Raw genomic sequence first — 23,054 nt, forward strand, 5'->3', positions numbered from 1 at the left:
ATAATTTTCAGCTAAATCGATTTTTTTAAGGAAAACTTTCGCCCAAATTTTAAGTATTTATAATAAAATGAGTGAGGGTTATCCTCACATTTAAAAGCTTGCCGAGCTTTTTAAGCTTTAATGTTCCGTAAAAACGGATAAATAATGGAGAAATGCTTTACCATTATTCTTTCATTTCGCTTAATTATCGGAACGCGGCGGTGGATTAGGCGCTGTAATTACAATGGTGTAATGTGGTCCAGCAATTGGACCGTTGCTAAAACGGTAATACATAGGCATCCAAATACACATTACTGCTGTTATTACATAAGTGGGCAAAGTATAACACTATTACTTACATTACTGAAAGTAAATGTCCATGGAATTGAAGATTTGAGCCAGTTTTTGAAATAGTCTAAAAATAGGAAAAAAATTGCACTAAAGAATATGCACTTCTCAGGTAGTTTTTAGCAAACATTTATCGTGCAACAAAACATTAACGATCTGTAATACATATGCATGTTTTAACAGCAAATATACATTTTTAGATGCATGGGATATTTAACAAATGTACAACGAACTGTAACACAATACTTTACAGTGCCAAATTGTCACCCATTATTTGTTTAGTTCCATTAGCGTTTTAAAAACATCAATATTTAATAACCATCACATTACTTATAAATGGTTGTACTTTCGCATTGATTTTGGAAATCCCACCTACAAATATTTTGATTTATTATAACAGTATCGCTAACCAAATTGAAAAAGTACATAAAACCTTTTCCCGAATTACATTTTGTTGAAATTATTGCACGCGTTTCTAACAATGTAATTTTTCAACAATAGCCGTGGTAGATACGTGTCAAATAAAAATAGTTATTGCATATCCTGCAACCACCGGACATTGACACAGTGTAAATGAAATTTGATGGTTTATCTTCACATCAGATTTAACAAACGTGTTTAATTCATGAAATCCCGTGCACCGATGGTATTTCCCCATCTGGTTTATTTATGTTTGCCATCACTAGTTGTAATGTTCATTGACTCGATGATAATTGTACCTTTGTGTATCTAATGATATAACACAATTGTTTAAAAACTTCACACGGAAACGCAACTTCAAAGTTTCAAAGCTTTCCCCATCTACACTACTGTGTTAATAATTCAATTGAAATTCTAATTAAATAGCAGTCCTGAGTATCTCTGATATCAGGTGTCCTTTGATCCGGGATTAAAGTATTTACAATACGGGCCACAAGCTTGTAGGGATTCGGAGTTAAATAACTTGACCCAGTAGCTTGATATCGTTTTACCTAGTCAAATTTAAACACCTTTAGATATATTACCCATTATTGTATATTAAGCGAAGAACATGGATTTGCACCAAGAGAAGAGCCGATGTCAGAAAGCTTACAAAGCCGTACCGAAGACTAATCTCAACTGCATTAGATGCTCCCGATTTTAATCCTCGAATTCATTACTGTTATTAACGCGATGCCTTGTTAGCCAAATGCGCGGTGGTTATAATTACTCAAGAAAAAAACTTGTTCGACTTGGCACTCAGCTTCATCGATTCATTTCTCTTCGGAATATATTATGGTAATGTAATTTCACCCTCAATGAACCATCTGTACCAGAAGTCGGATGGAAATTATTTCGTTTACAATTGGTTCGGAGGGCGGATAGTAACAAGCCCCTTTGTGATTAATATGATAAAGGATGATTTGCTCGACGACGAGCTCTAAAAAGTAAAATGATGTCGCGTCATTTCTCAGAAGAGCGCGGAAATTACGCTTAATAAATTGCATAATGCATTATTTCTATCATTTCGCAATGGTGCGAGTTTCGACAACTCGTGATGAATGGACAAAGTTGCTGGAAAACCATAAATAATAACAAATCAGCAGTTTTTAAAACGTGACAATAATAATGAAAATTTATGTTTGCGGACATTGCAAATCCATCTTTCTTTCTAATCAATAATGAGCAACCACATTTACCCAAATTTCAACAGCCCCTAATGGATCTTTAAATTTATTCTTGGAATTTTCTTTGATTTTACGAACGTTTTACACCCTCTTAAACTTCGGATTTTGGAGTCTTAGGATCATCTAAATATTTCCCCTGAATTTTCCAGATTTCCACAATTGATTTCTTTTGATTGACTGCAGCATACTTAAAGTTGCAAATCCATAATTATTGAGACATTTTCGAGAAGGGAAGCTAAAATTAGATTTGTCTAAGAATCCCCAACTTCATGTAAATCTGACGTTAAGGGTCCATCGCAGCGCAATAAGGGCCGGCCCTCATCAGTTATTCTGTTGTCCAGTAACTAGCTAATACTTCCAATACCAGGTTAGAGAACAATGTAATAATGGAAGTGTTTGCTTAGGGTGTTTGCGGTAAGCAGACCGTATCTGTGATGGGATCTTCATACGGGTCATGTCAGGTCGAGGGCGCTGTTGACGAACTCAAATCAAGGTCCTGATCCTGATCCGCGGGATTATAAGGGTCAAATTGAAACAAATTTTAAGGGTTCTAAGCTTACACTGTTATCATTTCTACAAAAAATACGACGCGTGTGATGATATTAGAGCGCATATTGGAAAATCGGTTTAAGTTAATCCCTTCAGCTTTTGTCAATTTCTTATCATACACAAGCAGAATGTTATGCTGTACCGGTTTTAATTTCACGTTTGTTTTTTCTGTTCGAACCCCTCTTTGAAACAAAGTGAAGCAATTACCAGAACAGTCAGCTCCATTGCTATTCCGTTTTAGTTATTAGCGCTAAAATAATTACTTTGGAATATTCAAGAAATTCGCCTTTTTTTCAACGACTTCTTTGAAGAAGTGGAGCTTGTGATGTAATTGTATACTTTTGAGCAAAGCCTTGTTCGGAAAGCATAAAAGAGGAATAATTCATAAACTTACTATTCATAACAACATTAAACAGACCAATTTTACGTTCCCGACTTGGTAGCGCGAGGTAACTTTCTGACACGGAGCGAAACTGAAGCAACAAAAAAAGAGTATCCAGGAAACTTCTTGAAATAAAATTATAACATGCACATTAGCACTGTTGTCTCTGAAAGAGGAGCTTCTTCCAGTAATGACGTCAGACGCGATGCGGCAGACTGTGTTAAGTTATCTTCAAGACGTCTCCAGGCGTTACCGTCAACGAACAATAGGGTAAAAACATGACGAGTGAAACCTCTTATCCTTCAAGTTTTTGTTATGTACACACCGCTTCCAAAGAATTATATTTTTCAAATTACGAAACTGCTTGACATGGACGATTTATGTCAAAAGTACACCACGTAGAGAGATTCTGTTAACGTAAAAATTTATATTGCAACACATAAAGCAACGAGATGGTTGTCTTATATGGTGTAAAGAAAAATTAAGACGACGTTAAAAATGGTGGATGCGCCAGGTTTAATTTTTTAAGTCTTTTATAATGCTGTGAAATATGACTACCGAAACGCTCATTTCTCCTGTAATTTATAGTGTTCCAATATAAGCCGATTTTAGTATTTACATGTGTGGATATAAATTATACCCACTAATACGTTTTTAAAATTTATGTATCTCTTCCGTTTTATTCTGATATGCACTTAACTTTGTACACTTGTAAGTCTGGTAAAATCTTCAAAATATTTAAATATTCATATACACAAAGTGACTCCTCTTCATTACGACGCAATTAATAATGTATTTCTACCCTTAGGTACTAATAACGATCAAAGACAAGCTAATTACCGCACACCACTTTTCAATTTAAGATGCAAATATCCGCGAGTAGTGTATAGTAATAAAACCCCAATTTCCACATCTCGTCTACATTTTTGGAATAGTAACAACGTCCAGCCCTGTGTGTCTAATCAAATTTTCGTACCGACGTTTCAAACACTCTCTTTAAATATACACCTATTTTGAATAATTGTATTTGGAAGACATAGTGGCTCGGCGCTTTTGCCGTAAAAGCTTGCATTACACGTTCTTCCACTAATGCGTTTACATATTCATACTTGACACATCTGCAATTCACAAACGCATATTTTTGAAATTAATAGAAATTCGTATATAAACACAAATTTGGAGAGAGAAAGAGGATGGGCAGTTGGTGGTAAATCGCAACATGTTGCATTAATGCTCAATCTCCTATCACCAACAAGAGAAGTGTGCATAACAGGGTCTAATTTAAATATTTCACGGTCCCGTGGGCCGCCATACACACATCTCTCGAATTTTGCATTGTTCCAACAAACGGGAGAAAGAACCCCTACGGTTCTTGCTACAACAGATGGGGTGCACGAGAGTTTTGTGGGCAATTTTGAGACATGTAACTAATTATTGCTTTTTTAGCGACCCTCGATACAAACAGTGGTAAATTTATGACTAAATTATCCAACTAATACAAATTGGATTTGGAAAATTAATTTTGCATTTTAGATCGCAATAAATGCATTATATTTACATTAATTTTAGGATTTGTTTAAATTTGTATAACATTGCTGCTAAATTAAACATAAAAACAAAATTATGTTAACAATATTCAAATTACACTATATTTTTATTGCAATGTCAATAAACATTCGAGTTTGCGCGTATGCGTTTGAAACTGTTTTAAGAAGAAGGTTGCATGCTAAACCGCTATTAATATTCACTTTGAGAAAACATCACCGCCATTATCGATTTCGGGTATAAATTAATTCAGAGTCAAACGTTTTAAAATTCCCTTCCTGATGTTTTTAAATTTCAAAGTATTAACTAGATTGAGTATAATTTCCATAAAGCGTTTATCGACTGTTTAAAATTGAAGAATTTTTAGCAAGACGACGGAGAAGTCGTAAAATATTGTATCCGGGACGCATTTAAACTGTATCTAAAGCTCGAATAAAATGTTTAATCCATCCACAAAGGACAATGTCTGATTAAAATTCTAGCATCATGGTTCTTAATTTTTCAATGGGTTTTTCCAACAGCTTTCATTTTGCAGTGAACGGGCTTATAATTAGAACGAGTGAATTTCTAGTGGTTTTCCACATTGTTATTAAAGCCAGAGCAGCGCGTGTCTCGGAATCGTAATATTTCAAATCTGTATGCATCCCTCGACCTTTCCCAATTGGCCGTGAATGAAGAACGCTATCAATGCCTGAATTTTGAACTCCGCTATAAAAGTTTCTCTTTCATCCACACTACCAAACTGCTTTCCGTTTCCGTTCAGTTTTGATAAGGGAAACACTTTAAGAGGGGCAAAATTACGCTGCGAGGTGGTTGGAACTCATCCCAATCATCGCGGTTTAAAATATGTTTACTTGCAACTAAGTCTGAAGCTCAAAGATAACAAAACTCATCTCAGACGTCATGAAGAAGTTTAAACTTTTTTGCTGGCTTCAACATCTAATTATGACGTTATTTTGTATCAGTGCTTGCCTGCAACACGCAGGGCGTGACACTATCATAGTTTTTCTCCCCTATAACAACCCCATTTTGTCGATTTGGGATGTTTGCGTTTTTTCCAAAGGCTGTTAACGATCAAAGTCCCTTAACGTGCGCAATGTATTTGTCTGATAGGACTGTTCCACTATTTTTCCCAGCTGACAGCTACCATTACAGGGTTATTTTCATGTGCACGCAATACACGTCAACACAAACAAATATGTCATACCATAAAAATTATTACGTTGTCGAAGCTTCACTGGTTTGTATGGATAAAAATTGCACGCCGCTAAATTTTGTACAATGTAATATATGTAGACAGATTATCGCGAAACTAAAGCTCTGCTAGCCGCTTTAGAGCTTTTTGTTTAGCGGAAAAATCTCGTTCTAATCTCTCAAGTATGAAATGCTCGAAGCACAATGAAAATGAGATTAGATCCTAATTATGTTACATCGTTTCGCAATTTTTGCTGCCACGTTAGTGCTGGTGTGTGGTTGAAACCTTATTAAATATTTCAGAAAGCTAATTTTAGAGCTGTGTGAATATGATTAAAATGGCAGAATCGCAAATATTTATTTTATTATAATTGCGTGACGAGAGAATGAATTTGTTTATTTGTTTGAGCATAAAAATGGTAGGGCTGTTTGGCAAAGTAATGAAATGGAATCAAATGTTCAATTAGAGAAATTGCCGCCTTCAAACAAAATTTTTCATTTTCACCTACACCACGAGAGTAATCTATAGAATCGATTTGACGAATTCCGAAATAAAGTCATATATTACCACATTGAATTGTTAAAGTGGAGTTGAGCCTTACAAGTGGCAATAAGAACGCTCGGAAGAAATATTCATTCGTCCTGCACTAAATCTCACTAAATATATTCCAGCTGTAAAGCTCTCAAGTTTTAGCTCAAGTTCTTTATATCTTAATACGCTACTTTAGATCCGGCTACAACCTGAACACGTTACACGTTTCAGGCCTTTTTCCGCCCCAAATATTTATCGCTCGTTATTAATCCCCAACAAGACCAATTTAAAATCTTCAGCTCGGCCTCGACTTCTAGAAAGCGAAGACAATAATCTAGTATAAGGCGAATCCCATCTCTGGAGACCCTGCGAGTATCTTTTGTGTCCTTAACCAAGCACGACCGGCTGTCACCAACAGCTGACCGTTTAACTCGTTTCTTTCTTGTAAACGTGACGGGAAACTCTAAGCCCTCCACGAAAAATGATAGCCATTTTTTATTCACCGTTGTTTACGTTCTGTGTTATATTTCTGTTTTCAACATTTTTTGTGAGATACTCAATTGTACCGCAGAGCTCTTTTATGTCCGTATATTAGGTTTCGAATTCCGCACGCCATTTTGATGCCCAAGCATCGATTGCAACCGTATAAACCAGCGCAGATTTATAAATGAAAAATGTGCATATAAGAGCGACGCAGTTAATTCCTCCCACAGAAAAATAGGTTTTTATGACCGCGAGTTTAAGGATTTACAGATTTCTAAAATTGTTAAAAGGATTTACAAAGTGTCAGAACCCCTAAATAAAGTAAGGTGAAGTGCATTTATTACGCCTTTCATGAGATGCATAATATCCTGACATTAATGCACAGGTGCAGGCAAATAAAAATGTTTGTAATAAAGCACATAGTAAAAATCTGATGTGTCCGCATTAACCGTAAATGCTGGAATATCCTGGCATATTTTTATTTTTATATTTAAAATGAGAGCAGGAAACAGATAAAAACAGACTTAAAAGTTAAATAACACATCTAAAGCGAATAAAGCAGCACAGCAATAGAGAATTACTGCGGAAAAATAAATTCATAGTTCAAACCGTGCCGGATTTGTTAAAAAAGATTGAAGATGAAAGATCCGTTTAATGAAATTAAATTTAACAATGATGTAGCCTGATGAGTGATGCTGCAAAGCCCAATTAATCCACACTTATAATCGATTCGGGGTGGTTCTGGAAATTAAAATGGAGTAAGCTTCAGCGTCCCCTGAACCACCCCTCAGTCGTTTCATCTGTAATAAATTTGTCAATTCAATCCATTTAACTTTGTTTTAGATCTTGTAATGTGGATTTATGCGTTCGAAAACGACAAGTTCTATGGACCCCCATGATGCATAAAAGCTTAATGGGTTATTAAAACTTGTCTGCAGATCAACAAACCGCAACCCTAACTTATTCTAATTAAACTGGCCTTAATGACCGCAATAACATTATCAAATCCATTATGCGATCTCGGCGAGCTGCCTCCTACATTTTAAGTGTCATAACTCAAGACGCTCCACAATCTCCTGATATCGAGATAATGAAACTCGATGAATATCCGTGTCTTTTATTTCGGAATTTTTATACCGTTTCGATAATAAAAGAGTAATATTCCCGTAAAAACACTGGCTATAAACTATGGCATTTTGCTAGCGAAAACCTTAATAAAATGGAAGTAAAATCGCCAGGGCACCGATGCTGCAATCATATATTGAAATTTAATCTGATATTAAACCTTATAAACCCTTCCGATATAATGGCATTACGTCTCTTTGTGCGGAACTGAACTGAGGGGTTATAAGCCGAAATTTTAACAACACTACAATTGAGAATTAAACGGTGTAATTGGACATTGCCGCTGTCAATTGAACCGTGCACGGAAAGCGACCGGAGAGAAGCGCACGACTTGGGCTTAAAATTGATAAATGTTTAGCACAGTATAGCACGTAAACCCAAAAGGGTTGGACTGTTCTTCCTAATTCCCCTCGAGCCCTAACCCTTCTAAATCAGCGCCGTCTACCGGGTAGGTAAACAGTACCAGAAACAATAATATAACAATCACGGAAGCAATTGTAATAATCTCTTCGCGAAGCCCCAAGGGAAAAATAATCCGCACAACAAAGAATTAAAAAAAAAATACTTACCACACGTCACATATGGTCATTCTCATTACATTTTAGGACCCACCAATATGTAAAACTCCTACATGTAAACACGGATAATTATTCAAAGATTTGAATTAAGAGCGGCGTTTGGACTTGTTTGAGTTCCCCAAGATCTAATCGGCGATCAAATCGTAAATTATAGTGTTTTTTCTTTTTACAAAGTCATAAATCTTCATTAATTGTTATCGAACACAACACGCTGTAAAGACCTAGGATAGTTTCTTGTACTAGAAACACGATGATTCCTTGTACGAGATAATCTGAGATAAGACGGAGAATTGGTAATCCGGAGGATTGTCGTGGGTGACAAATGGGGCAATAGATAGCTCTATGATTTTGAAACTCAACACATGGGAATTGGGTTTATAATGGCTATAGATAAGGATCAAATTTTTCTTGCTGACGGCTTGTATGGTATGCAGCCAAACTTGCAGGAATGCATTCACATACATGTTTTCGTCCAAAATCCTGTTTTCTAATTAGTTGTACAAATACTTTATTTACGCTATAATTTATGATATGTTAAACGAACCAGCTACAAAGTTAACCGGTAATGAAAAAAAATCTTGAAAATGTCGTGTTACTTCAGAAAGACATTAAAAACTGAATTTTAGCACACATAAAACATACTATCAACTCGAGTGCAATATTTGCATTCCTAACGTGTCACATGCAACGTTCGTAATCACGCCCTATGCAGTGCAATTTATTATTTTCCGCTTTTTGACATACTACACTTTATATTAAGATATTTTCTCTAATTAACCATGCAGAACACCACCATAAAGTTGTTTTTTATTATGTAATAAAATGCAATAACTGGCCACGTTTTTAGATAACGCTACACCTCAATCCTGCATTATTTATCCAATTACCAAAACAGAAAAGAGTTTCGTCGAAAAAAGTGTAAGAAAAAGCTATAAAGGCTCGATTACTGTCCATATCGGTTTTACAACCCTTTAAATCTAATAAAAGCGTACGTTTTATACCAACCGCAAGCCTACGGACGTCGCAGTATCTAGGATAACAATCTGACAAATTTACGCTATGCCCGTTCCTTAAACTTAGATAAAGTACATTCCTGGGATACTTTTGTAAGTGCAGGGAGCGCAAAACACCTCAGATAAATCAACAGTGTGCCAAGATACCAGGCGGACACAAACTCACACCTACCGAAGGTTGGAATAAGTGCTTTGTGATTTATACACTTTTGAAGGTACGAAAAACAAAAGGAAATTTGCTTTTGTTGCTTTATGAGGTCATTTCGGAAAGGGAAGAAGGGTTTTATGAAAGTAATGAAGTGAAAGTACCCGACGTGCGCCATACAGCCAACCGGAATTTACTAGGATTTTATTGAATTTAGCTATAGGATGGATTCCCGGAAATAACACGACTGAAACACAGTGTAATCAGGCCAAATGTGACAACAGATTTTCGAGTTATTTGATTCCGTCACATTTTAAATTGAAGGGAAAAAAACAGTTTTGAAATAAATCTGTATCCAATTCTTTATCTTTAATGAATCTCCCGTGCAATAAATTCAGTTCTAAGTATGCCTGTTTGGCCAATAGAATATGTAATGACTTACTTTGAATGCTGTGGGGTACGGAGATAGCTGCAGGCTTCAAAGCTATTGGAGAATATACAGGAGGGTACAGAATTTATTGTCAAAATACGAATACTGTAATTACATTAGCCAACGGACGTTTTAGATTCAAGAAAAAATTAAGTTAGAGACACGGTTTAGAGTATTTTGTAACAACTCCCTCAAGGCCGACAAAAATAAATTTGTTCAGAACGTCATATTCATAGAAGTGTAAAATAAGTAAATATAATTATAATTAACTTGATTCAACACTTATATAAGTTTTTTATACTTAAGTACACAATTACGTGACAGAGAATAATCGCACATTTCTGTGCTTACACATTGTTGCACCATTTTAATAATATACTAGAACTCATTTTTTATTTACCCTCGGTTTACCCCAATTTGTCGCATTTAACAATTTTTCATCAAACTTCAAACAAACACGCCTCCTTTGCATACAATTTACTGCAACAATCGATCATGTGAAATCTTTTGGTAAACTTAAAAATCGGTTCATTAAAGCGTCACAAGCCATTTGTAAGCAGTGTCATTTTTTTGAAAAGCTCGTGTTGACAGCACTTGTCTACTTTGTAATCAATTTTGTTTGATTTATCGAGCAATGTTCGGCACACAACAAGGATATTAGGACATTTCTGTAATGGTATCCTGCCGCTTCGAAACGAAGGATCAACACTCGTTGCCCCATTTATTATATTATACACATAATCGATAGGTATTCATAGAAACTTTTATTTCTGTTTGATGCTTCTCATGTCATGACATGATGCAACAAAATGAGTTTGCACAAAAGCAGTGTTATTGTATTTCGATGCTTCGGGTACGAGGAATTATTTGGAGTTGATGGATGTTCTGATAGATTTTTATTAAAAACTTCTATAACAAATATTCGGTTACCAAGAACGAAAGCTCGTTCGCTTCAGCTGCAGCCTCAAAGATCAGAACTTTTAATTTTGGAGCAGTGATGAATGTTTGAAATTTCAATTCAATACTGGGTCACTCATATCGATCATTCTACTTGTTAACAATTAAGGTTGTTCACTTCACCCCACTAACATGACCTACACCTTCACCAAGAGTCAAGTTCACGGCCAAGCAACTGTTAAAAAAATTGGCATATTATACGAGCATTATCCAATCTCTAATTTAATCTCTGCCGCCACCACTACGATCCATCAGTTCGACAATCGTGTCTAATTATGACAAACATGATCATGTAAATAAAGTTGCCGGTGTTACCGTGACGCAGCGATTATTTTTAAAACGTTCCATCAAGTACCGTTAATTCTCATCTAGATAGAAAAATTAACATATCTATGACGACTCTTCGGTTTATCATGTGGGTATTAAAACTGCCATAAATGTTGAAAGTGTTCGGGGTTTGTAACGCTAGCTTGCACCCGCAGAGAGGTGATACTATGAAGTGTTACATAGGGGTCAAACTTGCTAACGGTTTGGAAATTATGTCTTTGTGGTGGTCTTGTAATTACTTGTAATCACGATGAGTTAATGTATTGACCATGTTCATGGGTTTAATTACATTTTTAGTGTTACAGTTCTTGTCCGAGATGATAAAAAGGCAATGTTCTATTGTCTCGAGACTATAAAAGTGATATCTAATGGGGCTTTCAGAGCAAATACTTCGATAAAAGTTCTTTTGTACAACATCGTTCGAGTTTTTGATCACCTCTTGACAATTTTTTAATACTAAAATGGTTTCATTTTAGTTTAAAGTACGGACGTCTCACGTTATTAATAAGACTGCCGTTTATAGCAAAGATTTCAGCTGGTTCTATCCGACAACTCTATCTTAAAACGGAAACAACCCAATTTGTCCTAAAGCTAAGATCGAGTTAATTTTAATATAAAATAATTTTGAGTAAAAAAATCAATTCATACGCTTTACTGTCATTTATAATTGAGCTTTGAAATAATTCCAATGCGAGGCGTTTCAATTAAGTTAAAATTTAAATACGTCAAATGAGGTAATGCGGAAAAAGCTCTAAATTAATTAATTTTGTTTTGCGACTCCACCTGTCAAATTAAATTGTTTCAAGCTTTTAAACAAAAATTGGCTAAAATCCCCCCGACCTGCTCATTACATTTTTTTCTTTTCCCGCTGCCACTGCTATATAAACGCCGCCGAGATGATCGCTCTTCAGTGGTAATAAACTAGCACGGCCATGAATAAGCAAATCGTAGCCGTTACTCTTCTTATAACCATTGCCGTCATTACCACAGCTTACGAGTTTAACGATCCTGTATTTAGTAAGTAAAATTCCATTACCAAAGTGTGTACTTAACTATTCCATTAAAACTCTAGATCAAATTCTCGCTGATGAGTTAGAAGAGTTCAACTCTTTTGACTACCAACTGCAGCACCCGAGAAGCCGTCGAGATGAAGAGGCGGTCAATCAGGATAAGTGTAAGCCGCCTTTTAGAAGGAAGAAGTTTTGCTGCGCTGAAGAAACGTTCGAGGAGCATCACGAGAAGTTGAAGGAGTTGAAGAAGGAATGTTTCAAGAAGGTGGCCCACAAAGATGGGAAAGTTGAAGGCGAAGGACGGGATGGAAGAGGAGAGTTTGATCCTTTCAGGTGCGACAAAGTTGAAAAACATCGGAGGGAGATGACGGTGAGTGGACTTATTTTATATATGAGAAAACATTTTACGTGTTACGGGAAGATTTAATTACATTTTTGTAATGTCATATCGGAAATGTCATTCAGTAGTGACACGAGACACGACCAATAAAGAAGCGCACATGTGACTCAACTTAAGCAAACTATTTGAATGTAAATTTAGGAATGAATGTTTATTAATTTATTTTCTTTTCCAGTGTGTGGCCCAATGCGTCGGTCAGAAGAAAAACATGGTAAGTACAAGTCAAGGTCTAATTCTAGTGAAACTAAATCAGTTATATCCTGTCCATTATAAAAACCGCAATTGCGTTGTACAAAATCTCATTTTCACAACAGAAAATAATCCCGAAAACACAAACCGCATAATCCAACACGCAGTAAATATCCCTGCACTAATCACGTCATTATTTAACAGTTGGACGAGGATGGTAACCCGAAAGAGGCCGAATTTACGGCTTTCGTGAAAGAGACCATGTCGAAGGAATCCTGGTTTGCCTCGATCCAGGACAAAGTGATTCCTGCATGCTTGGCTGAAGCCAGGAATGCCACAGCTAACCGCGATACCTCCGATACTGAATCTTGTAATCCTGCCGGCGTTAAACTTGTGCACTGCTTGTTTAGGGAAATTCAGCTGGCTTGCCCTGCTGAGCAGATAAAAGACCAGAAAGCCTGCAATAGGGTCAGGGATAAGATCAAACGGCATAACGACTTCTTCCCGCCGCCACCGCCGCATTACCTACATGACGAGTAAAAGATGCCGCCAACGAAGTTTTAATATTATTATCGAAGTTCCAATATTGTTTAATAGATGTTTTATAAACTTACTTAATAAACACGTAGATAAGAGACGACAGTGGGGAAATTGTTGTTTAAATATTTCTGGAGTTGGGATATTGTCTACTCCAAGTGGAGGATATAATTTGTTGTTTCTAGATACTTTATCATTAAAGTTGCGAATGAATGCAGACATGAAGTTAGTTTATAACTTTCATGTCTGTCAAATATAATCTCTGTGGATAATTCTGAGATAGTCTAACTTTACCAATTATATTTTTTGCGGTTGCAGTGTAGAAATAATAGATCAAAGAGAGTGATGGAATTGTAAGATAAATTAAACCACATTCCAAATGAGGGAGGTAATCAATTAAAACTGAGACAAGAATACGAGGGCGAGGTCTCAATAACATAAATAAAGCACTTGAGAAATCCGTTGAATTACATTCTTTCTATCGATATGAAAGAACTTTGAGCGGAAATAAATAACCTATTGAATTTTCATAAAAATTCCCAGCAGTATTTACGCTCACCGCTCGATTAAATTAAGCTTAAAAATACCATTTGTAAGATATCTCGTTGTATATTTCTTAAGTACGCTTTGAAAAATATATACCTACACAGGACAAGATTCAGAAATCTGATTTAATTTTTCATGGAGTGAATAAAACATTCGCACAAAGCTTTCGTGAACTAATTTGAGAGGCATTATGTAAGAACGGTGGAATTTCACAAAATTTGAATAAACATTACGTTATAATACTTGCAAATTTTAGAAAGACTCGACAGACCTCTATTAAGTTCTGAACACATTCCCGCTTAAAAGGAAGAAGTTATTTCCGGCTTTCGTGAAGTTCTTAAACGTCACGTCCGGTTATTCGGGGACTGTGTTAACTAAGCCATCTACTGATGTTCTTAATAAACCAAGCAATGAATATTGTATACAGCAGACTCGCTACAAGAATAATAGCAGATCTTTGAAGGAAGAGAGCGAGGTTCCGGACGGCTTCGAGGAATAAGTTGATTGTTTGGCGGAAAGAACGGGAGAAGGATTTTGATTCTTAGTGTAACAAACGGGAAAACATCTTGATTTCTTTTTAGTTTCAACGCAAACATGACTCTGCTTCAATTTTTCACCGCCCCTGGGTCATATTAATAATAGAAAGAACCGTATAATGGATGGACGCTTTTAAAAGAGAGGTACATAAATCTCCCGCTATAGCTACGACACCGAACAAGTTAATTGCAAAAATAACCGAAAGGGCAAAAATTCAAAAAATTCGTCGACACTAATCGCTATTTATGTGCTTTGTTGTTAGCTTAACATAAATCCACTCAGGCAATATTGGCAGGTGTCGGAGGTATCCCAGTAGGCCAGTCTTAATTAGCGGTTCCTAGTTCATTATTCACAGGCGCCGCGGCGCTGGCCACCGTCGCTTTGTCCGACGCTTCTGTCGATTGCCTTGAAATATTTATAGGGTCTCCCTGAACCCCGATGTTTTGTCTCGCTTCCTACAGGACTTGTATATGCCGGACGCAATATCAAGTTAAACGCCGTTGATGAATTGAAATCCTTAATTTATGACTCTTCTTTTTGTGTTAATGAAGAATAGACGACGTTTTTAATGGAATTGGGCGGACTAGAGGATAAAGAGAGTCGAGCATTCTTGAAAAGTGTCCGCATCACTCGAAACTTTCAGTTTAAAAAGATACTTTAGATGAAATATTGCATCTTCCGCGTTTCTTATTGACAAGTTTGAATAACATTATTGATTGGTGCTTTCACTGCTGGAAGTTTCAGGTACGTACTTGACAAATTGGCTGTAATGAAAAGAACGATCGGAAAAAAATAAGAACTTTTATAACTGGGGAAAAAATAAAAGCGCTATAAATGTTGGAAAATAATCTGATTGAGGAACTTCGCGTAAAGGCGCGGGCGTCCTTTCAACAATTATTCTTTCCAACACAAGAAGTATGTTATCTATTTTTAATTTTCCAAGAAACAAAATTCGATAATCAATTACGAGCGCACTGAGTAGATAAATTATGTATCCACAAAGTATATCTTTCAAAAGCTTTATTTCAAGTATTGATGATACACAATTGTGACGATGTCTCAAACTAAAATAGCTAAATTACAGTATTTTGTTCACTGAAACAAATGTAAAGATATGTCTGCCGGAAGACATTTTTATAGGCATAAGTAATTAATTATTAATCAGTCTCTGGTACGTTAAATAATCGAATGAAGTTTGATTGGACTAATCATGAAATTTAATAATTTTGTACAAAAGGATGATTACCACGTCGTGTTAAATACCCCAACTTTGTATTTGCTTGATATGGTTTGTGAAAGCTTGATTATACACTTGATAATTGCATCCTAGAATCCAGAGTATCCTGTACCTGTACGTAAGTATACGTGGTTTGTCGTCAAGCTTCGAGTTTGAATTAACGACTTGACGGAGATGCAAATAATTATACTGATTTCAAAGTGTCAAACTTAGTTATGTGCGAACTTGGTGTTAAATTACAAGATATAATGCATTCACGATCTTTTTAGACCAGAGTAGGCCATGTTTTTTTTTCTTTTTGTTGGCTACAATAACTGACAGAGGTAGTTTTTTTACTGTTACATCTGACATGTGTCTTTCATTCATGCAAGTTTGCCACTTTTCTGATACCGGAAAAATCGTGTGTTTCCTTTTAATCGTGAAAGTAACAGTTTAAAGGCATTATCTTCAAAATATTCCAATAAAATGCTTAAAGTGATTTCGTTTTCGAACAAAAAATGTGCTATTTGCAGTTTCGAAAAGATCGGCTTGATTTAAGACTAGAACAAATGATCTGAGGTGTTACAAATATATTCTTTGAAAGGTACAAAGTCCCGTAGACGTTTATTTTCAAAATATTTTTAGGTGCGGCGTGCAACCGTTTCCAAAGTTCTGGACACCAAAGATGAAAACTTTTGGCTGATAAGCGGCAACAATTAGAATTTTATGCCGAGAAATCAACACTTTTCAAAATTATTAAGTCTATGAGTTACAAACAGAGAAGTGAACGATCACAAGACTTTATGTAAACAAAAACAATTCAAATTCTAAATTGCTGCACTTTTTAGTTAACGAAATTCGCCAAAGTTTGCTTTTAGTGTGAGATTCCATAACATAAAACCCTGGGTCAAATGCTAATTAGATCAAATAAACTACTAAAGGTTTTATGACTAGAATCAAGACCTGGCAGAAGTGCTTCTTGAGAATGGTAAACTTTTTGCCATTGGAATATACCAGCAGTAATGTCTTCCATTATTATTAATATTATTTGTTGAAAAATAATTTCAAAATTTTAGAAAAAAATTCAATAAAATTATCAAGTTCTGAATGTTCGGTTCAAACTGGCAACAGAGGAAAGGTTTCAGATACAATTCATAACCAAAAAAAGGTGACAACTCCAATCGACAGAACGAATGTCAATCATTTTCAGGAAACTTTAGCTCACAAAGGTTGACTACCAACCAAGTTACTAGATTTCCATGGCTTGCCGCGGTCTAGAAAGATCGTGAATGCATTATACAAAAGTTTAATATTTGATAGTAATTTTTATGCCTCATATAAAATAAATATTTAATATTACCTTTAATAAACTTTTGAACATTGACAGCCGTCAATGGTTTTAAAACAATAATTGAGCGTATGAATAATTTAAAGTATGATGAAATTTTTCCAATTGAAATAGCTTTTGTAACAGAAATGTCAATATTTTTTAATTGTGTCGTTAGTTGTAATGGGAATCATAGTCGAGTATTTTAATAACGAGTGTTAATTTTCCACTTTGATGTGGACATGACGATGACAAAAGAAAAATAAACATGAACACGGTAACAGGAGAAACATTTCAATTTGTTTCAAGCTTCAAAGTTGAAGTGTGTCAGCAACGTCGGCCGACTTCATAGTAAAGCTTTATACAAACCTTGTTCAAATAAAACCGAGTTTACAGTCGTTTGAAGTGTTTTAAGTGGACACAGTTTCGAATGTCCAACCTATAGCTTCCTGTCCGACATCCGGTCCAGGGTCAACCCTATGTCAAAGGATTAATTGAAAGCAGGTTTTACAACGCCATCAATCGACCATTATTTGTTTGCGCGTCACTATAATCGATCGTAACGTTTAATTTTCATGGCCATTATTATGTGACTAATCATGAAACGTTTAATTTAATAAAGAGAAAAAAGATAATAATGCAGCGAATTGAAACATCGTTAATTTTCGTGATAAATGGAGCGAGAGCCGACTATCCAACTGACGTCCCCCTTCATCCCAATTATAAAGACTGAAATCCTGAAATTTAAATTAGGAGACTCCCCAACATACATCGACAATAGACTTCCATTAACAAAAACAGCTCCCTGTAGTATTCTCCGGATATTTTTTTTCGATTAGTTCCTCATCCTCTACAATTCAGGCACATAATTCATTTTCGATTCCCCATATGCTTCGACGCCGCAAAAACAATTACTGAGCCAATTACAACACACAGCATTAAAACCAGAAATCAAAGCCGAGAGATGCAATGATTAAGATAATACCATTACTGTTATCTATCTCATAATCCATTAGCGGGCTTTGTGTGGAGCGGACGTGTAAGCGTGACCACGTTTGTTATTCTCATTTCTCCCCCAAACCCCAACACTGGCGCATTTAAAGCACAAGGGGCTCAAACTTTGTAGTGAAAGATCAAAGCTAGCCACAGTGCAATGACAAATTTTAGTTGACGCACCAGTTTATTCATATTTGTGGCCACAAACGATAATGGAAATAAAACTGACATATTCAACAGACAAAAAGACTAAATATGATCTTTTTTTTTGTAATCTCGAGTGTTAGAGTCTTGAAACTTTAGCGAAATTTAAATTTTGTCACAAAATCCCCAGATATAACTTATAGTCGGCGTGCATCTTCGCAAACCTGCTGATGGTAATATAATTCCTGCAGACATATCATCTTACAGATGCACCAAGCCTGCTATTAGAAGCAGTAAAAACGATCAAAACCAGGAGTGAAACTGTAAGTAGTAACGAAATTAAGGCAGTAGTAAACCGGTAGCCAACTTATTCAAGTCTGTTAGGGGCCCATCACCGTAAATCCGTAACTGTCTCAGCGCGCTCAACGATGTCGTTACACTTTACGATGGATGGATTATGGACGTTGGGGGTAGATACGTTAGACCCTTATAAACTGTTACAGAATTAAGGACTTTACATTATTTCTATATTTAAGATTTATCGGCGAGCGTTTGGTGAAATTCTCCCACAGGACAAAGAGTGGGAACATACTTAAAATTCCAGGTTTTGTACTAGTCGTTTATTTCAGTCAATCACGAACTAGAGCTCGGGGTGAATTTTAAGAATCGGCCAGGAATAAATAAATAAATAACATAAAAAGCTGGGTTGGTGCGTTTTTGTTATGTTTTCATGAATAAAATCGCAAATGGGAACACCCAAAATCCGAAAAAAAATATATGTGCAATATTATAGCATTACCAGCCTCATAAGTGGTGCGTTAAAACCTGGATGTGGCCATACTTCATTTTATATCTGTCTAAAGAAACGTTCGCGATGAATATTTTAGATTCTTGCATGAAATCGAGTTGGGAGATTTTTAGTATCAGACGTGCAAAAAAAGCTGCTTTCCAAACTTATCAGGAGAACCCAAATTTTACATAATCTGCCTAAAAAACATAATAATATTCCAAACTTCTAAATTATGTATGAGCAGACACTTTGCAGTTTAGAAGAAATACATTATTTTGTTGGTATGTCTATGCACTTTGTCTTCTTATCAGATTACGTCGCCAATAAAATTCGCAAAGAGCGGGGTCATGCATTGTGGGGTATAACATAACATTTCAACCCAATTTTTCACAACTACAAAGACGAAATGTAAAGCACATTGTGAGACTGTGGGATCGTTAATGGAATATAAATCTAAAAAGATTTTAGAAAATGAAAATCTTTACAACAATAATTCAAAGAAATTACAGAACTTGTTGAGACATGGGAAATTTATATTGTCCGAATCGCCAATATTAAAGTTTAAACACTTCAAAGTTGAGAATAAACATCCCTGATCTTGCGCGTGATTTTTAACCCTTCGAAAGCCTGCATTGATCTTTGCTAATATTATTGTAAACTCCGAAAGTTCGTGACTTCGGTAGTCAAGTCATTAGAATCGTTGCATCTTGTTATAATGCAGTTTACAAAGTCATGTAGCAGTTACCAGATAAGAACTTTGAAAACTAATATTTCGTGCATAATTTATTGAATACATCGTGAATAATTTTGAATATGTTAAGCTCGTGTCTTCCCAAAGTCAACAAAAACTTTTCATTGGATTTTACACGTGTTAGCGACTCTGAAAAGGGCGCAAATTTTTCATTTATCGCAAAGTGCTCTCCAATAGCTCAAACTCGTCGATTATTTCGGCAATTTGGATGTGTTAACGACCCTAAGATCGTTAAATGGAGAGTTGTAGCATAATATTGACGCATGAAAATTTAATTTGCGCTTGAGATCGACAACCGCAAAGGTAAAACGAGGATCGTTAAGATGTTCCTGTCAAATACACAAAGCAAAAAATTGTCTGGATTTTTTCCGAAGAATAATCCCCTGCGACGGTGAGGGATCAGATGAGTGGACGGAGACACAAACCATCTTAGGCGACTCTGTTACAGCCAAATCCATTATAGATGAGCGCACATTTCCCTGGACATTCCAGACTGGACACGGCATGAATTATAACAATTCCCTTCAATCACTACATGTACTTCCAGTCACATGACTTATTCAGCACATCGGAAGCGATTTGCGTGTTGTTTGTTCGATTCGATTTTGATTTCGACTACCCTTAATTACAGGCGAAATCCCCGTCACTACTGACCGCTAATACTTGGGTTACAGCTCAATTCTGCACGAAATCACAACAAAAAAATCTACAGAACGAGATTTTCTAGTGGTGATCGTAACATTTGAGCACTTGTTGACAATCTACAAGTCCTTTTTTTTATTTATCTGTTTATCCTTGGACAACAAAGCTAAAAAACTAACTTTAGAAATTACAATTCTAACATTATGTCCCCCTGAATGCTACCCCAACAACTTTATCTGATGAAAGTCACCACTCGTTAAAGTTTATCTGTCTTTTATGAGAACGAGCGAGCTCCACAGTGTTTTATAATGAATTTTTAGCTATGAAAAACGCCGAGTCGTCTCGAACATACAATTTAAATATTTTTTGCCTACGAAGAAGAGTTTTTCCATTCACCGAAGAAATTAAAATGCAAATTAAGGTAAATCTACTATTCAATCTGTCGCATTCGTTTCCGAGTCAATTTCCGAAACATTTGGCCATCACAGCGCGGTAATAGCTTTACGACACCCTTTCGCTATCCCTGATTGATTCCAGAGGGAAGGGAGAACTCATTATGATTATTCATTGAAGCATTGATTTGGAAGGCACTGCAATTAAATATGAAACCATAAATAACGCAAATAGAAACATTTGGAGTTGTTTAAGTTGGTTTTTACATACAAAATCGTAGAAATTGGAAATTTTTAGGAAAGAAAATTTTGTTAACTCACTTCTAGATTATATTAAAGTTTTCCTCCATTTTTACAATTTCGTGTCTCAAATTTATTATTGTCGTGAGTTCTAAATCATTTCAACTAAGTATTTGAATTATTTTAATTCTTATATTGCATGTAACTTAAAAATGGTGGATGCGCCGGTTTTCTTTCTTGCTATAATTATCATTTTTTCTAGCAATTACTTATATTTTTTTAATTCATTTTACTTATATCATAAATTAAAAAAAAAATTATATTTTTGTTTTTTAGTCTTGAAAAATCACCAATTTTATAAATAAAATTAAAATAAATACATCGTGGTTCAAAATGATTTTTATCTAGTTATTTTTGGAATGTAATTCCTTTTGTGCCACTTACATTGTTTGAATTAGATCTGTCATTTTTGACTTCTGTCAATGGTGTTATTTGTAAACGTTAAAATCGCGAATAGGGAAAGAATTTAAACAACAAACAGAAAAATAAAGAAGAGGTTGAGTCAATTTTATTCCAACGGCGATGCAGTGTCGAATTTTTGATAGTATTTAGAGGGTAAGAAACCAAAGTTTCCAATTGTTTTCTTAGAAAAGCGGCATTTTTTTAATTTGTACCGAAAATCATAGGCGACTAAATAAAAATCTTTTTGAAACACTGTGTATTGTACTTCATTATTCTAAAAATTTGCAAAAATTCTGAATTCATGAAAATAATTTTTTTTAGATGAACTCAAATTCTACAGTATGTCCCCGGATTGAGTTCACAAGAAGGAAAAAAAGTTTATTTTCCATTTTACAAAAAAATGACAAAAAAATAACATTTTTTGCTTATTTCAAAACAGATAAATCTGCAATTATAATTTCAAAATTATTAGTTTGTAGACTTAAAATTAATTTTTTCATTATTTTTATTTATTAAATTTTGTGATGGTATTTAAATAATAGCAGGCTGTGGATTCACAATATCAAATAGTGCGTTAAAGATTAAAGAAAAATTTACCCAATAATGTGTAAGTATTAAAAAAGTGGAAAAGAAATGCAATTGCATCCTTAAAAATAATTGAGAAAATTCAAAAGTGTTAAAGAATTACGAGTTAGAATTGAATTATGTGCTAAAACAGGTAATGGGTTAATCAAATGGTGGAAATTGGTTTGAGTTAAGGAACAATTTTCATCCCTTTGACATTTTTTGCAAAATTAAAAATAAAAAGTTCTTCGTTATTTTTTGTTTTTTTTTCAATTTTGAGAACACAGCTTGATAATATTAAAAGAATTTGAAGATTAAAAATAATGTGAGATTAAAAAATTATACAGAATCTCAAGAACCTAAAGAATGAAGCATTAAAGAAGCTGAAGAATCAAAGAATATTTCGCGCTCCTTAGTTATTAATTTTGATGTGTTAATGACTGCAAAGGATTTCCGCAGATATTTAATTTTCTCTTCACACAAAGTTCTGTTAATTCCAGCGTCGCATTGCAATTATCTCGTCGAGTGTATTAAAGAAATATAGAAGAAGAAATAGCGCATTCCCGGGTCTAAAAGCTTGTTGATGTAGAGAGCTGAAACGTATCGTATGTGCTTCGGCCCATTTAACTTCCGTATAAAACCGCCTCTGCCTTTAAGAACCATGAAATAACCCGTCTGTTTGTTTGATAGATTCGGTGACATGTCAGCTTGATAAATTACACCTTGACGTTTAATCTAGTCGCCGCCTTAAGCCATTTGAGTCGGATTTCTCGTAATTACAGTAAATCCGAAAAAAACGTTTTCTTCTGTAAACTTTGCACGTCCTTTCTATTGTTTGTCAACAAGCTAGGAGTAAATTAAAAAGTTTCGAATTATTCGAAATTACAAATGCATCATTCAAGTTGCTCTGTAATGAGTGGTGCTACTGTGAAAACGAAATCCAATTTCCAATATTACGTAATTACTGGGGAATTCAAGTCCTGATTGATCGGAAAAGTAAATTTATTCGTGCATTCAAATGTAATTCATTTAGCATTGATTCACATCGAACGCGTGTCTTCCGTTGGACATTTCATTA

At 35.2% G+C, this 23,054-nt stretch overlaps 1 protein-coding gene across 1 annotated transcript; it reads left to right on the forward strand.

The window, feature by feature from the left end:
• Positions 1 to 12,120: 12,120 nt before the first annotated feature.
• LOC148175236 (uncharacterized) lies at positions 12,121 to 13,483 on the forward strand. The gene is made up of 4 exons (XM_088035660.1): positions 12,121 to 12,250; positions 12,306 to 12,613; positions 12,819 to 12,854; positions 13,037 to 13,483. The coding sequence occupies exons 1-4, from the start codon at positions 12,166 to 12,168 to the stop codon at positions 13,370 to 13,372; spliced, it is 765 nt and encodes a 254-aa protein (XP_087891786.1). The 5' UTR covers positions 12,121 to 12,165; the 3' UTR covers positions 13,373 to 13,483.
• Positions 13,484 to 23,054: the final 9,571 nt, after the last annotated feature.

The sequence above is a fragment of the Gnatocerus cornutus genome, chromosome 5, assembly GCF_029298725.1.
Source record: "Gnatocerus cornutus isolate USDA-ARS CGAHR chromosome 5, icGnaCorn1.1, whole genome shotgun sequence".
NCBI lineage: Eukaryota > Metazoa > Arthropoda > Insecta > Coleoptera > Tenebrionidae > Gnatocerus > Gnatocerus cornutus.